The sequence below is a fragment of the Carlito syrichta genome, unplaced genomic scaffold (assembly GCF_000164805.1).
Source record: "Carlito syrichta isolate Samal-C Ts95f unplaced genomic scaffold, Tarsius_syrichta-2.0.1 Scaffold301969, whole genome shotgun sequence".
Lineage (NCBI taxonomy): Eukaryota > Metazoa > Chordata > Mammalia > Primates > Tarsiidae > Carlito > Carlito syrichta.
The window spans coordinates 67923-83181 of record NW_007246065.1 but is presented as its reverse complement, the minus strand read 5'-3'; the positions used below and the strand labels follow the sequence as shown (position 1 = coordinate 83181).

Sequence of the window (15259 nt, the reverse complement as noted above, 5' to 3'; positions counted from 1 at the left end):
GCCATAAAAAAGAACAAAATCATGAACTTCGCAGCAACCTGGATGGAACTAGAGTTTATAATACTGAGTGATCCCTCACAGAAACAAAGATCTGAGTATCACATGTTCTCACTCATAAGTGGACCTTGAACATCTATCGTAATACTATGAGAAAAGAATTGACAGTGGCAGGAAACTATGGGGGGGGCAGGGAGGGGAAGGGAGGTGGGATTAACGGTAGTCAATATCTGTCTGGGGATGGGGGGGACACCCCTTATCAACAAGGGTGCCTGAATGATGCATATTTGTATACCTAACCCTTAACTGTACCCCACAATTTTAAAATAAAAAATATGTTTTAAAAAAGTACATATGATATAAATGAACTATACATATTTAGGCTGTAGTAAAGACAGTAAATTAAGTCATAGTAGATAATGAGATATAAAGAGAGTATATTAAGTTTCCTATAGCTGAATAACAAATTACCACAGAGTTGGTGGATTACAACAACACAAATTTATTCTCTTACAGTTCTAGAAGTCAGAAGTCAGAAATAAGTCTCACAGGGCTAATATCAATGCATCAGTAAGGTTAGTTCCTTCTAGATACTTCAGGGAGAATCTGTTCCCTCTTTCTTCTAGTTTTAAGAGATTGCTGACATTTCTTGGCATATGGTCACATCACTCCAATCTCTGCTTCCAATTCTACAATGCCTTCTCCTCTGACTCTTCCAGCATCCTTCTTATAAGGACCATTGTGATTACACTGGACCCACCAGGATACTCTTCCCATCTCAAAACCCTCAACTTAATCATCTGCAAAGGAGGAGACTGACTCACTCTGTCACTTTGGCTGGAGTGCAGTGGTACAACCAGAGCCCACTGCAGTCTCGAGATCCTGGGCTCAAGCAATCCTCCCGACTCAGCCTCCCAAGTAGCTGGAACTACAGGGACACACCTCCAAGCCTGGTTAATTTTTAAAATATTTTTTTAGAGATAGGGTCTTGCTATGTTGTCTAGGCTTGCAAAATTCTTTTTGTCATAAGGTAACTTTCATAGGTTCTGGGGATTAGGACATGAACATATTTGGAGTGGTCAGTATTCAGCCTATCAGAGAATATACAAAGCATAAAGGCAATAATGGTAATTCTCCAGTTCTTAAACTGGATGTTGGGTTTACAAGAATTCATTTTGCTATTATGCTTCCTAACATATATATGATATGTACATTAATGTGTATACTAAATATTATATAATTTTAAATTATGTATTTTATGAATTATAAAATACATAATTATAAAATTATATAATTAAAAAGATCTATAAGTCAAACTAACACAGTTGAACAATGACAGTTCAATGAGTGGACAAAAGATCATATGTATCCAAGGGAAGTGAGAAAAAAAGCCAAAACAGAAGTCAAAGGAAGAACCTTTTAAGAACGAAAAAGGCATCTTTTTGGATTGCAAGTAAGATAAGGACTGGGAATAGTCTATTCAATTAAGCAACAGGGTCACTGTTGACTTTGATGAAAGCTATTTCAGTGGAATGGTGGATGCCAAAGATAGATTGCTTTGGGATGGAAAGTGCATAGGAGGTCACAATCTGGAAAAAGTCAAGTGCACAAATTAATTTCATATATTCATGAAGAAAATGCTGTAAATAATTAAGACAAAAATCCAGGATGGGAAACTGGAATCTAGGTAACTTTTACAATTAATTTAAGCAATTAGATCATCTATTAAAAAAAAAATTCTGTAGGTTAATCTTTGTTTTCTGAGATGTTATACACAGTCCCTGATCAACTACCCTGGCATATAGTATAGGAATATTCTGCTGTCATGAATTCTTTAAACATAAAGTCGTATAGAAGAAACCACATTTCCCACAAGAACTTTTATTATTATTTATAGTTAACTGAGTTGTAAGATCTCAATTTCTAAATCCTTTGTCATGACCTTCTGAATAGGTGAATAAAACAAATTCCAATAAGGGTAAATTATTTTACAGCCCTAGGAAAATATCAAAATATAATATGATCACCAACAGATTATCTAAAATGAGACTGTTCACTTTAATGAGATGAAATTAACATACCGAAAGCAATTATCTCAGTGCCTAATAAACAATAGCTATTAGAGTCCTTATTATTAGCACATGCACAAAAAAAGCAGATTACAGACCCCTGAGTTATAAGGAAGCCTGTAACAACTGTGGTGATCATGTCACATTCCATTGGCCCATTTGTTATATCAGTCATAGCTGTAGGAGCCCAGACTCCTGTCATCTACAAGCATCCTACCTCAAGTGAACCCATCATGTCTCTGGGTCTTCAGAAGCACAAGTACAGCCCAAAGTACTGAAGAGTTGACACCTTTAGCCAAAGGGGAATGAGAGTTTATGGATCAATGTTCAAGCTCTCCACTGTTCAAATGCGCAACACTGAGTAGTATTCTGTATGCTTCTCAGGAGGTTTCTCTACTACTCATAGGAACAACTGCAATATCACAATTTTTTCTTCATTCTCTTGTCTCACTCACAGGCTTCTCACGCCTACTTCCCAGATCAACTCTCAAGTAAATTACCTATGCTCATGTCCTGGTCTCAGACTCTACCTTACAAGAAGTAAAACCAAGACAAAGCCCTCCACAAGATCCTCAGAAATGAGTATCCAGCCTTTGCTTGAACACTGCTAAACCTCAAAGCAGATATTCCAAGAGCATATATCCTAGAAATGTCTAGAAATGCTGCCTTTTGAAACTAGAAAAGAATTATAAACATGAAAAAACTTAAGCCAAGTCTCAGAGTTTATTAGGAAAAAAGGTAGGAGATCTGCCTACACAATATATACAAACTATCTGTTAACTAAAGATATCGTTATTTTCACTATATAAAATATTACTGTTTTAATTTCTGACAGGGAGTGGGGCAGCTTTTATTATATCTGACTTACGAGGTTCCTATGATCTACATTCATAAGATATAGCAATATAAGTAGTACCACAAACACTAAGTATTTTAGAGTAAAATCTTAGTCTGTTTAATCTGACCCAAATCAAGTATTTTCCCAGTATTACTTGGTATCAGAGAATGAAATTTTTAGTCTTTCCCTGGTGATAAAGCTAAGAGATATAAACCTGAAAAAGCTTTCATCAGCTATGATATCTGCCACACAGAAAAAAAAATCTGAAGTAGAATCTGTCACTCAGAAAAAACAGAGACAAATTAGAATAAGGGAGCTTGCTAGTGTTCTAGTGCTTGTCCCTGAGACTAGCTAGCTGCACCCTTGTCCTTCCCATTACTTGGTACTATTAACCAATTACCTCTTCTTGCCTAAGCTAGTCATTCGAGTCTCTAGGTTTCTGTCACTTGTGGTAAAGATCTAACACAAGAACTAATATAAAGAAAACATTATATAAGACCTAATACTATCTATAGAAGGGCTACAAAACCTAGGATTCCAAGTCTGATTATATATATATGAGCTTACATATTTCTACAGAGAAGTCACAAAACTTCTACCAGCGACTCAAAATAGATCTCTGACCTTCATCTCCTTTCAAAGAAGTTGATTTATTGTGTGACAGTCTAAACCTATGACTCTATGAGTTTTTCTGCTTCTACACCACTTACATGGGTAACAAACTTCCATCTTTTATTAAATGTCATGATTTTCAACCATGAATACAAATATTCTGAAACACTTTCTCTGTCCCATTTCTAGGATTCTCGTATGTAAATCTCTCCTTCCACCACAGTTGAGAATCAACTTGTTAAGAATACGATCATTAAAAAAATTTTTTTTGTCCAGGCGCAGCAGCCCAGGCTGTAATCCCAGCACTTGGGAGGCTGAGGTGAGAGGATTGCCTGAGCCCAGAGGTTCAAGACCAGCCTGGGCATCTTGGTAAGACTTCGTCTCTATAATAAATCACAAAAAAGCAAAACAAAAAAAACTAGTCGGGCGTGGTGGTGTGCATCTATAGTTCCAGCTACTTGGAAGGCTAGAATCCGAAAGGATTGGCTAAGTCCAGCAGGTTGAGGCTGTGGTGGCCGTGAGCATACACTGCACTCCAGCCTAGGTGACAGAGTGAGACTCCAACTCAAAAAAAATTTTTTTTTGAGTCATTTTATATTATTTAAATCCACTCAGATGTGTAAAGATACAAGAAATAATAGAATGTAGCTTTACAAATAACCCACCATAGAATGGCTAGTTCTAGGTAAGATGTAGCAAGAAAGAAGAAAAAAGATATAGCAAGCACACTCTACCCTGTATCTTCTAATGCAACCATAAAATCTGGACAGGATACATAGAACTACTATTTGAAGGCTCTAAAAGGGAAATAGCAGGCAGATCAGGGAAGTTTATCAGAATTCAAAGGATCACTAAACCAGCAGTGAATTTGCCATATTCTTTCTTTTGAATGTGCCCAGCCTGAACTTAATGCAGGTGAAAAGTCCAAGTAAGCTCTTCAGGAGAAACACTCTGCCCCAAGGAGCATGAAAGGAAACGAATGCTCAGAGAAATTATGGAAATTGCCCATTATGCTAAGTGAAAGAAGACTGTCACAAAAGACCACATATTCTATGACTCCATTTGTATGAAATGACCAGAACAGTCAAATCTATAGAGACAAAAAGCAGATTAGTCATTACTTAGAGCTGGGGGGAAAGGAGAAATGGGGAGTGACTGCTAATAGGTATGGGATTTCTTTCTGGAGTGATGAAAATGTTCTAAAATTGACTGTGGTTACGGTTGTACAACAGTGACTATTCGAAAAACCACCAAACTGTATACTTTACATGAGTGAAATTTACAATAATGCTATTCTAAAATAAAAACCCATAGTGATACCATTCCACACCTATTACAATGACTGGAATAAAAAAATAATGACAATATCAATGTTAATGAGGATGCAAAACAACTGAAACTCTCATATGCTACTGGTAGAAAGCAAAATTCTTGTAAATGGTTTGATAGTTTCTAACGAAGATAAACATACACTTATCAATGACCTGGGAATTTCCCTCCCAGAAATCTAGTCTAGAGAAACCAAATCATGTAAGTATAAAATCCTGTAAATAAATGTTTCTAATAGCTCTATTTACAGTTGCCAAAAACTAGAAATAATCCAGATGTCCTTCAACAGATGAACGGATAAACAAATGTGGCACATCCACACAGTGGACGACTACTTAGCAGTAAAAAAGAATGACACACAACTTATATAAAGCTGAAAGGCATTATGCTGAATAAAAGAAGTCAGTCTTAAAAGGCTGTATATATTGCATGACTGCATTTACATTACAGTCTTAAAATTACAAAACTATGAAGAATGAAGATGAAGAAAAGATAACTGTGGCCAGGGATTACAGGGGTCAGGGAGAAATAACATGAGAAAGTAGTCTTGGGGTGATGAAGTCTTTTGGCATTCTGTAGCCTGAAGCAATACAGTATAACAGCTACTTACAAAGCATTACATTGTGTTCTGTAGTTAACTTTTTTCCTTCATTCCAGTCTTAGCTCACTAAACTATCATCTCTTATAATCTCATTTAATTAAAAAATACAGTATATAGTTCAAAGAAAGACGCTAGAAAAATGACAAACATCCTAAGGAATACCAAGAGGTAGTAAAGCACCAGAAAATCTGGTCACTAATAAAAAGAAAACAAACTGGAGATGCTAAGCCTGCAGCACAGACGTGCATGCAGGGAGAAGAATGATGACAAGTGCCTTCAATTATCTGAAGGGCTGACAAGTGCATATAGGGCTAGACTAGTTCTATATAGTTTCAAAGAAAAACATCATTTATCAGTGAGTCCAAACATATAGTTTTCTAGTACTACCAGAAATTTACCGTAACTCCTTAACAGCTAAATAATAAAGAAACAGGGAGTTCTAGAAATTCTTGCATTAAATAAAAGGCATTTTCTACCAACTCATTATATGAAGCTAGAAAGTATAACTCTAGAGTTCACCTACAAATGTAGAAGGCATTTAGTATCTAAAAAGGTATCCTTTCCTGCCAAAATATCACTTTTCATTGCACAAAAGTAAATATTATATAAAGCGCTGTTTCATATTTTTACAAGGTTGTATAAATACAAAATCTTAACAAAACCCATATTATGAGATATATTTTATTTCTCCAAATCTCATTTGTACCAAGATATTAAAATTAAACTCAAATTACTAATACCTAATTAAGTCTAATTTCATTAAACTTAAAGACAAAAGTTACAATTTTCATGCAAATGTTCATAAGTATATTGAAGAAATCTCTTGAAAAAGAAGTACTCTTTCCATACAAAGAGTGGTAGTCCGCAAAAGAGCCAAAACATCTGTATTCACTTTAAAGCTCATCAAGACAGACTGACATTTTTAGGAGAAGCATATGGCTTGCTGAACAGTCATCTAGAACAGAATCTTTTGTCTAGTAAGCCATATTATTCAAAGATCATTTACTTATGTATGAAGAGGCTGAATAAAAGGAAAGAAAATATTTTTGAGTCCTAGGAAACACAAAGAAATAAACTCTTCATCTAGCTTTGTTTAAGAATATAGCAAAACCTTGCAAAAGCAGCAAGATCTTTACTCTGGGAGACAGTGCTCTTTACATTTGAAACAATTCTAAGAAATCACTGAAACAAAGAAACTCTAGAGAAGCATGAAATTTTCTTAGAGAACTACATCCAGCCAAAGACCACCTCCCTATAAAAGTCCTTTCCATTTTAAAGGATAAAACACTTTCTTCTTAAAAATTTGAAGGGCAGAGTTCAACAGCTGTGCTATATTAATCCTGAGCCCTTCCAAAAGGAAGAACAAGAGTCTCTAGAGAGGGAGTAACATGGCCTGCTTTCTCCAAAATTATCGAAATGCCTTCTTTGCCTCTAAGGAAAATTTCTCCAAGAAAATGCCTCTACATAGTGCATGGGTGAAAAGCATAAAACTTAATTCAGGTTAGGAAAATATGCAAAATCGAAAGCATTTTTGCTGCCAAGGAAAAATGCATTTCTGAAGTCTTTCAAGACACAGTATGGAAACTTTTTTTTTTAAATCAGAAGTTTTCGGCTCTAGCTTCTCATTAGAATCACCCTGGAGCTAAGACTCAACCTAAATTTACTCAATCAATATAGATTAGAGTCAAGGCATTTGAATTTTTTAGGCACACAACAGGTGATTTTGATACACAGCAAGGGTTTAAAAACCACCAAACTGGAAAATGATCCCAAAAAGAAAAAATTAAGTCTAATGAGTCCAGACAAGAAAAAAAGGTCACATTTGAGCAACTGACTAGTTCTAAAGAACCCAAGGTTGCATTTATCTATTATGATACTCAATAACAGAAAACAAAATAGAGCTTGAAACAGGAATTATGATTTGCTTTGCCATTACTTAAAGGAAAAAAGACTTATTTTATTTAAATATTCTAATATTTAGATGTAAGTCAGTATAAAGAATGTGGCCACTGCATCATTCAGGTACAATAAGATTTCATCAGAATCTTTGGACTCTGCAAACTAAAAATGAAAAGCTGTAAGAGCTCATATATGAAATGTAATTATCTGTTAACCTTAAAAGAGTTCAAGACTTTCTATATGCCCCATCACCTGATCAGTGGATAATAAAAATGTAATACATATGCTATGGAATACAATTCAGTCATAAAAAAGAATGCAATGTCTTTTGCAGCAACTTGAATAGAACTGGAGAATATCATCTTAAGTGAACTAAAAGTAACAGAAAACCAAACACCACAAGTTTTCACTCTTATAAACAAAGGATCTACAAAAGCACACAAAAAAATATGTTCAGTATACCTCGCTTAATACATACATTATATATATATTGTTTAAAAGGAGAAAAAAGTATAATAAGGTCACCTACAGAACATCTCTCATCCAAAATAATTACAAAATTTAGGGGAAAAAACCTTTAGCTAAAAATAATAAACAACCTTTAGCTAAAAACAATAAACTCTCACTGTACAAAAGGAATGATGAGGAAAAGTAAAAATAAGAGTAGCAGATAATCTCTCAAATAATGAACACACCTTGCTAAAAGTCAGAAAAAAGAGAAGACATTGAGGTTTTATTACTATCAGACATAACATTCCTCACTGCAAAAGTCAACACATTCATTTAGACTGCTAAATCACACGGTAGTCAACCCTTCTGTGTCTGTAGGTTCCACATAATGAATCAACCAACCTCAGATCAAAAATATCTGGCAAAAAACAAAACTGTGTCTGTAGTTTGTGCAGACTTTTTTTGGTCATTATTCCCTAAGCAATATAGCATAACAACTATTTACAAAGCACTTGCATTGTACTAAGTACTATAAGTAATGTTGAGATGATTAAAAGTACATAAAAGGGCATGCATAGATGATACGCAAATACTATACCATTTTTATATCGGGGACTTGAGGATCCTCAGATTTTAGTATCTAAGGAGAATCCTGAAACCAATACCCTCAGACACTAAGGGATGACCATATTTCGTAGTGATATAAACTTAAGTAATTTCACTTATGTGTCTGTTTTCTCATCTGAAAAATGAGGATAAGAATACCTGAGTTTCATAGGACTACTGTAGGAAACACGTGACAATAATGTAGGTGATATCCTTGGCATAATAGCGTCTACCAAAGAAAATATTTTTAAAGTTTGGCCATTTGAAATTGCTTGTATCTAGTATAGACAATATGTATTGTCTGAATTCTATATTCACTCCACCCCCAAACCTGTTAGACCTCTTCTGACAGGATTACACAGGAACCAAGTTGCCCCATCTTTCTCCATTAAGCCCATGTATTATTAATTCTTAAAACTTTCGGATAAAGTTATTCTTATTCCAAAAAAAAGTCTAATGTTTTAATGGATAGTCTTTTCCAAATAAATTCTTCTCTACCTATAGACAAAAGGGCTGTCAGGACACTTGTCAAAGTGTACGAGTACAAAAGCGACTCATTAGACAACTTCAGTCAGAGTATTGGGTGAATATCCTAAATTCAGACCACTGCAAATAATCAGAAAGAATGTGTTGTAGATATTTATATTCACATTTATGTAGGCTAGTGCCTACTTGGCTTTCACTGATAAAGCCATTAATAGAGTGACTGCCTATGACTTCCTGCTTTTCCTCACAATCACTCAGCTCTAATATGTTTTTACTCAATATATGATGAGCATTTTCCCTGATATGTGCAAGACTTTCGCTAGGTGTCACAAAGCACACAAAAATAAATAAAAATGTCGTCGTGTCTTCAAAAAGCCTGTGACCTCACTTCTGATATAATAGCCCATGTGCTAAAACCTGCTCTCTTACAAATGTGTGTAAAAGAGTATAGGTTGTTATGCTGAGGTAACCAACAATCCAAACATCTCTGTGGCTTACAACAAAGGTTTATTTCTCACTCAATTTACATTTTATCCCAACCTTGTACAAAGCATCGGTGTCTGCTTTGCTCCATGTTGTCTTCATTCCAGGTTCTGGGCTAAAGAGAAGACCTCACCTTGAATATGCCCATCTCACATTAGAGGGAAAAGGAACATGGCAAAATATAGAACAGCTCTTAAAGCTTCTGTTTGACCTGGTGTATCGATTCCAAACATTTCACTGGCTAAAAGCAAGTCATGTGGCCAATAGTTAGGAATGTTTAATTCTGTAACGAGGAAAGATAGTGAATATTTTATTTTATTTTATTTTTTTCCCAGTTGGAGTCTCACTCTGTTGCCCAGACTGGAGTGCAGTGGCCGCTCCCAGCCACCGCAGCCTTGACCTGCTGGGCTCTGGCGATCCTTCCGCCTCAGTCTTCCAAGTAGCGGAACTACAGGCGTGCACTACCACGCCCGGCTAAATTTTTGATTTATTGTAGAGATGAGGTCTCGCCAAGTTGCCCAGGCGGGTCTCGAACCCGCGGGCTCAGGCAATCCACTCACCTCAGCCTCCCAAAGCACTGGGGTTACAGGCTGAGCCACTGAGCCGGGCGACAGTGAATATTTTAAACAATCTATCACAATACCTATGACCAAGAGTAAAGAAAAAATATTCAAGCTATTCAAACCAATAATAAATTAACATTTATCTATGGAAGGCTTTCTATGTGCCAGACACCATTCTCATATTTATAATATTAAAATATTTAATCTTCCTAACACAAGTTCAGCAAAGATTCAACTACTGATGAAAGCTGACCAAGTCTGAGTATTTGGTAATTAGGAAAATAAGCAATACAAAGAAACCTATTAGAAGACAGTTTAGGAACATTTCAAGCTCTCGAAAACTAGGCTTTCATGTGTTACAAAGACAGCAAAAGCAATTGTCCCTCGGACAGGAATTTGTGTTTATCCAGTTTATCAGCATGGAAGCCAACCTACTGGTCTTAAATGTCCTAAATGTTTCTCAAATTTGGGCTGAGCCTGTTTACCAGAAAGGAAATAATACACAGGCCTCTTGTCAATCTTAAGAACCACTTACTAATTGAAAGTCCCTGCAGACTCAATTTCATGCTGGCTTATCTAATGCTGAAAAAGGAAATAGAGCAACAGAATAAAGCCAGGGAATGGAGCACAAATAGGCCTCACAAAGACGTCCCATACGCTCAGTATCCACCAGTCATTAATTAACACCCTGTAGGATTTACCACCCTGAAGACCTATGCTTGAGGAAAACACAAGACCGAGTAAAATTAAGAAGTGATGATACAGAGCTCAATGAGATCAAGTAGACACAAATGTGTTTAAATAAATAAATAAAAATATCACTGCATCAATATTCTAAGTCCAAAATATTGCTATTTTGAAATAGTGTGCCATTTTATCTGGGTAATAGATTTTAAATAGTTAAATTTACCTTAGAAAACCCCTGAGGAAAGTCAGGGAAAGTAAGGACAGATGTTGATGATTTATCTGGTTTTCTCCCCTTTCATGTTCAGTCCAGAAAAATGAGAAGCGCATGGAAGCTGAGATTCGCTCTAGAGCACAAGCTTAGTACTACATCAGCAGAATCACCTACGCTATTTAAATATTTTCTTCTCTCTCTTGTGTGTATATGTTGTTGGGTTCTTTTTTTGCTTCTTGTTTTTTACTAATATACTATAAATGAACTCATATAAGCTAATGTAGCAGTTAATGGCATCCTTCCATTAATAGTTCCTTTTCTTCTATTCCTTACTCTCCTCCTTACCAAATGTGTCTTACGGATCCCACTTTCCATATTTTACTGAAGTGATCTTAAATGTTACAACATTTGCAAATGTTTTTCTAAGCATTACAAAATGAATTTTAGATGTAGATTTCCCTATTAATTGATTCTTTCTACTCGCCAGTTTCAGATCCTCATTACTCTCAAATTATAATGGAAAAAGTGTGCTTAAGGATAAAAAGCAAATAATATGTAAGAAATCTCCCTCAAATTGAGATGAGCATGATAAGCTCTTTGGGTAAAAATGTGGTGTAGAAAACAAATAAATGTGTTAACGGGTATTTAAAAATTGTTTTCCAGCCGGGTTCAGTGGCTCAGCCTGTAATCTCGCGCCTTTGGGAGGCTGAGGTGAGTGGATTGCCTGAGCCCGCGGGTTCGAGACCCGCCTGGGCAACTTGGCAAGACCTCATCTCTACAATAAATCAAAATGAGCCGGGCATAGTAGCGCGCGCCTGTAGTTCCAGCTACTCGGAAGGCTGAGGCAGAAGGATCGCCGGAGCCCAGCAGGTCGAGGCTGCAGTGGCCGGCAGCAGCCACTACACTCCAGTCTGGGACACAGAGTGAGACTCCAACTCAAAAAAAAAAAAAAATTGTTTTCCTTGGCTTTTACGTTTTTTAAGATGTGAAAAAAAAAAGATCACCATATATTATTTATTTTTCAGTCTCTTACTACACATTTGCAAGCAGAAACTCATGTTTGGATAGTAATAATTATCATCAGAGTTTCCAAACTCTAATATCATCTTAACTTCAATTACTATAACTGCTGACAAAATGGCTGTAACTTAAACTTAGGTATACAGCCATGTTTTGATTAGGCATGCATCAGCACTCTCTTCAAGCTTGTTTTCAGTGCTGTGGCTACCATAAGTACATTATTACTTGAGAACGCAAATTAATCTCTACAATGTCTACTAGTCCTAAGTTAACTAGTGGCCCATTTTACCTTAAAGAAATACTTTCCGTACGTAAAACACTTGATTACAAACTTATTATTTATCTTTCCCCAGTCTTGGCACCTTTATTTTCTAGTGACTATGTACTATGTACGTATGGCTCTACTGTGGCCTTCAAGCCATTTCATAAATCACTGACCCTTCCCAGTATACCCTCTTCTTTCCCACCCAACACTCATTATTTGAACCCTTAATAAAATTCACCTTTAAAAATTATTTCTAATTAACTCGTCCTAATGTTCTGCATTCCTTTTAAATTTACTTCATATAACACTAAATTAGCATTCTATTAGACTTTTTATCAATTTTTAACTACCTACATTCCTCCTATCCCCTTCACATCTCTCCATCCTGCCTTTCCATCTTTGTTCTAATTTATGTGTTTGAATGTATTTACAGTATTTGTACTATAATAAATTCAGGAAAATTATGTAAACTGAGGATTAACAGTCGAAAAATACCACCACAAAAATGCTTCAAGGAAAAACAGTAACAACAATCCCTGAATCATTGTGAGGCTTTAATAAAACTGTAGATGAAAAACCTCCCGTCATTACCATCAGCCTTTTAAAAATTACCTTTCAATATTATTAGCAATGATACCTTTATTAACACTGAATTTCAAACACGTTTTCCTCCCAAGCAGGCTAAAGAATAGAGCAATCTTTCTGTTCAGAACTCGATCAAAACCACTCCAAGCCTTGGAAGGGAGACAGGGATTTAAAACCCTCCAGTAAGGACTGGTGGGCATACAGGTGACAAATGGAAGGCACAAGAAAAGTGGGGAGAGAAATCAGTGAGACTCCTCCCCTTCTCTGGGGGTTACGATTCGGCTGCAGCTCCTAGGGCAACCCCTCCCCACGGACCCTCTCCCTGGACCACAGGCCAAAAGTTTCCAAGAAACCAGAGGTTCTCCTCCCCCTCCTCGCATTCACGCCCCACTCGCCCGGCCAGAGTCCCTGGATCGCAGCTAGTCCCAAGTCCGCCTGCCCTCTCCCGAGAAAAGGGTCAGCGGAGGACGCCTTCCCCAAGGCCTCCTCCGGGACTCAGCCAGCAGACACTCAGCAAAAATGGAGAGACCTAAGAACGGTGAAGAAGGCTGACGATTCTGTTACCTGGTCGGAACCCTGGAAACGGAAATGGCAGCTTTAACCACTGCCCTTCTCCACCACAACGCCTGCCTCAGCGCCACTGACATTGAGACCGCCGCCATCTTGCTGCAGGCAAACACCAGGACGGGAGGACGGATCACCGCGAGGGACTAACTTCCTTCGTTCTCGAGACAGTGCAACCGCAACGTAACGGAGTCCTGCGGAGTTTGGGCTTATTTTTAATACCGGGGTTTAGAAAAGAGATAAAGGTTTGCTTGACAGAGCAAGGAAAATGAATGGAAAAAAATGCAGAAGTGCATTAAATAAAAATGATTCCCATAAAGCGTATTCCTTGTTGGTTATTAGGACTGGTTATTTACAATGATAATGAAAAGACAAAAAAAAAAAACAAAAACTTGCAAATGTAAACACCTGCAACTCATAATTTTTCAAAGAACACAGAATATTTGGGGCTGAGCCCACTGGAAAAGCCAGAGGGCTCTTTGAGTTCTTGAGAGCCTAAAGTAGTACTTTTCCAAAGTATTGCCAGATTCAGTTTGCAAGCCCTCAGGACAGGGCTGTATTCAGTTTGATGTTCTGTAGTTGTAATGATCATATTTTCCAAACGAAAAATCTGGACACATGGCCTGGCAAAGGATGATTTTTTTTTTGGACGTGTAGATTTATATGAAAAATCAATGGAACACAATATTTGATATCACTGTTTCCCTAGTAAATGCTGAATGTGTGCTCATTATCCATCGACAGAAAGAAAATGATCCATGCACATAAAACAAAAATCATCTTTTGATACAAGTGTTGCAAACATGTTTGTAATATGGGCTTCTGACCTTAAAGAGCAATAATTGTGGATTATATAAAATAAAAAGCAAGTTTAGTTTGTGGGTTTTGATTTTTAAAGAGCTAGAACTTCCCTGCTTTTAAAATTAAGCACATGAAAACGCAACCTTAATTAAATGAATAAGATTAACAGGAGGATGGAGAATAACAGTTCTGTATTCTGGCCACTTAAAGGAAAACCCAATCAATAAGGGAAAAGGGGAAAGAAAGAGAGAAAAAGTCATGTTCAGGGAAAGGGGAGATGTACAGGATGAAGGAAGGTGAGGGAGAAGTGCCTCAGAGGAAATTTTCTTTTAAACTTTTTTATTTTGAAATAATTATATATTCACAAGAAGTTGAAAAGATTGTACTGAGAGGTCTTGTGTACCTATCACTCAGTTTCCCACATTGATTACACCTTATATAACATCCAGTACAATATCAAAGCCAGGAAACTGACTTTTTTTTTTTTTTTTTTTTTTTTTTTGTTGGAGTCTCACTGTCGTCCAGACTGGAGTGCAGTGCCGTGGCCGCTCCCAGCCACCGCAGCCTCGACCTGCTGGGCTCCGGCGATCCTTCCGCCTCAGCCTTCCAAGTAGCCGGAATTACAGGCATGAGCTACCACGCCCGGCTGATTTTTTTTTTATTAATTGTAGAGATGAGGTCTTGCTGCCCAGGCAGGTCTCGAACCCGCGGGCTCAGGCAATCCACTCACCTCAGCCTCTCAAAGGCGCGGGATTACAGGCTGAGCCACCGAGCCCGGCTGGAAACTGACATTTATATAAAGGATTTGTATAGTTCTATGTCATTCTACCACATATTTTATGTAACCACCACCATGATCAAGATAAAGAACAGTTCTATCACCACAAATATCTCTCTGGTGCTACTCCTTTACCTCCTAACCCCTAGTGATCCTTACTCTGTATCCATTTTTATGACGTTTTAAGAATGTTCTATAAATGGACTCATGCTGTATGTGACCTTCTGAGATTGGTTTTTTTGACATAGCATAATGCTCTTGAGATCCATGCAAATTGTGTGTATCAATAGTTTACTCCTTTTTATTGCTGAGTAGTATTCCATGGTAATGGATGTGCCACATTTGTCTAATCTATAATATACTATAGCCTTAAGTAGAACATTTTGGTTGTTTCCCATTTGGGGCTATTATGAAT

At 37.0% G+C, this 15259-nt stretch overlaps 1 protein-coding gene across 2 annotated transcripts in view; it reads right to left on the bottom strand.

Annotated features, from left to right (window-relative positions):
- NDUFS4 (NADH:ubiquinone oxidoreductase subunit S4) overlaps positions 1-13390 on the bottom strand; it is a 98762-nt gene extending 85372 nt beyond the window's left edge. For both annotated transcript variants that reach the window (XM_008055838.1, XM_021711258.1), the window contains exon 1: positions 13266-13390. In XM_008055838.1, the coding sequence (XP_008054029.1) occupies positions 13266-13363 (98 nt within the window). In that variant the 5' untranslated portion in view covers positions 13364-13390. The remainder of the gene's footprint in view (positions 1-13265) is intronic.
- Between the last annotated feature and the right edge of the window lie 1869 nt (positions 13391-15259).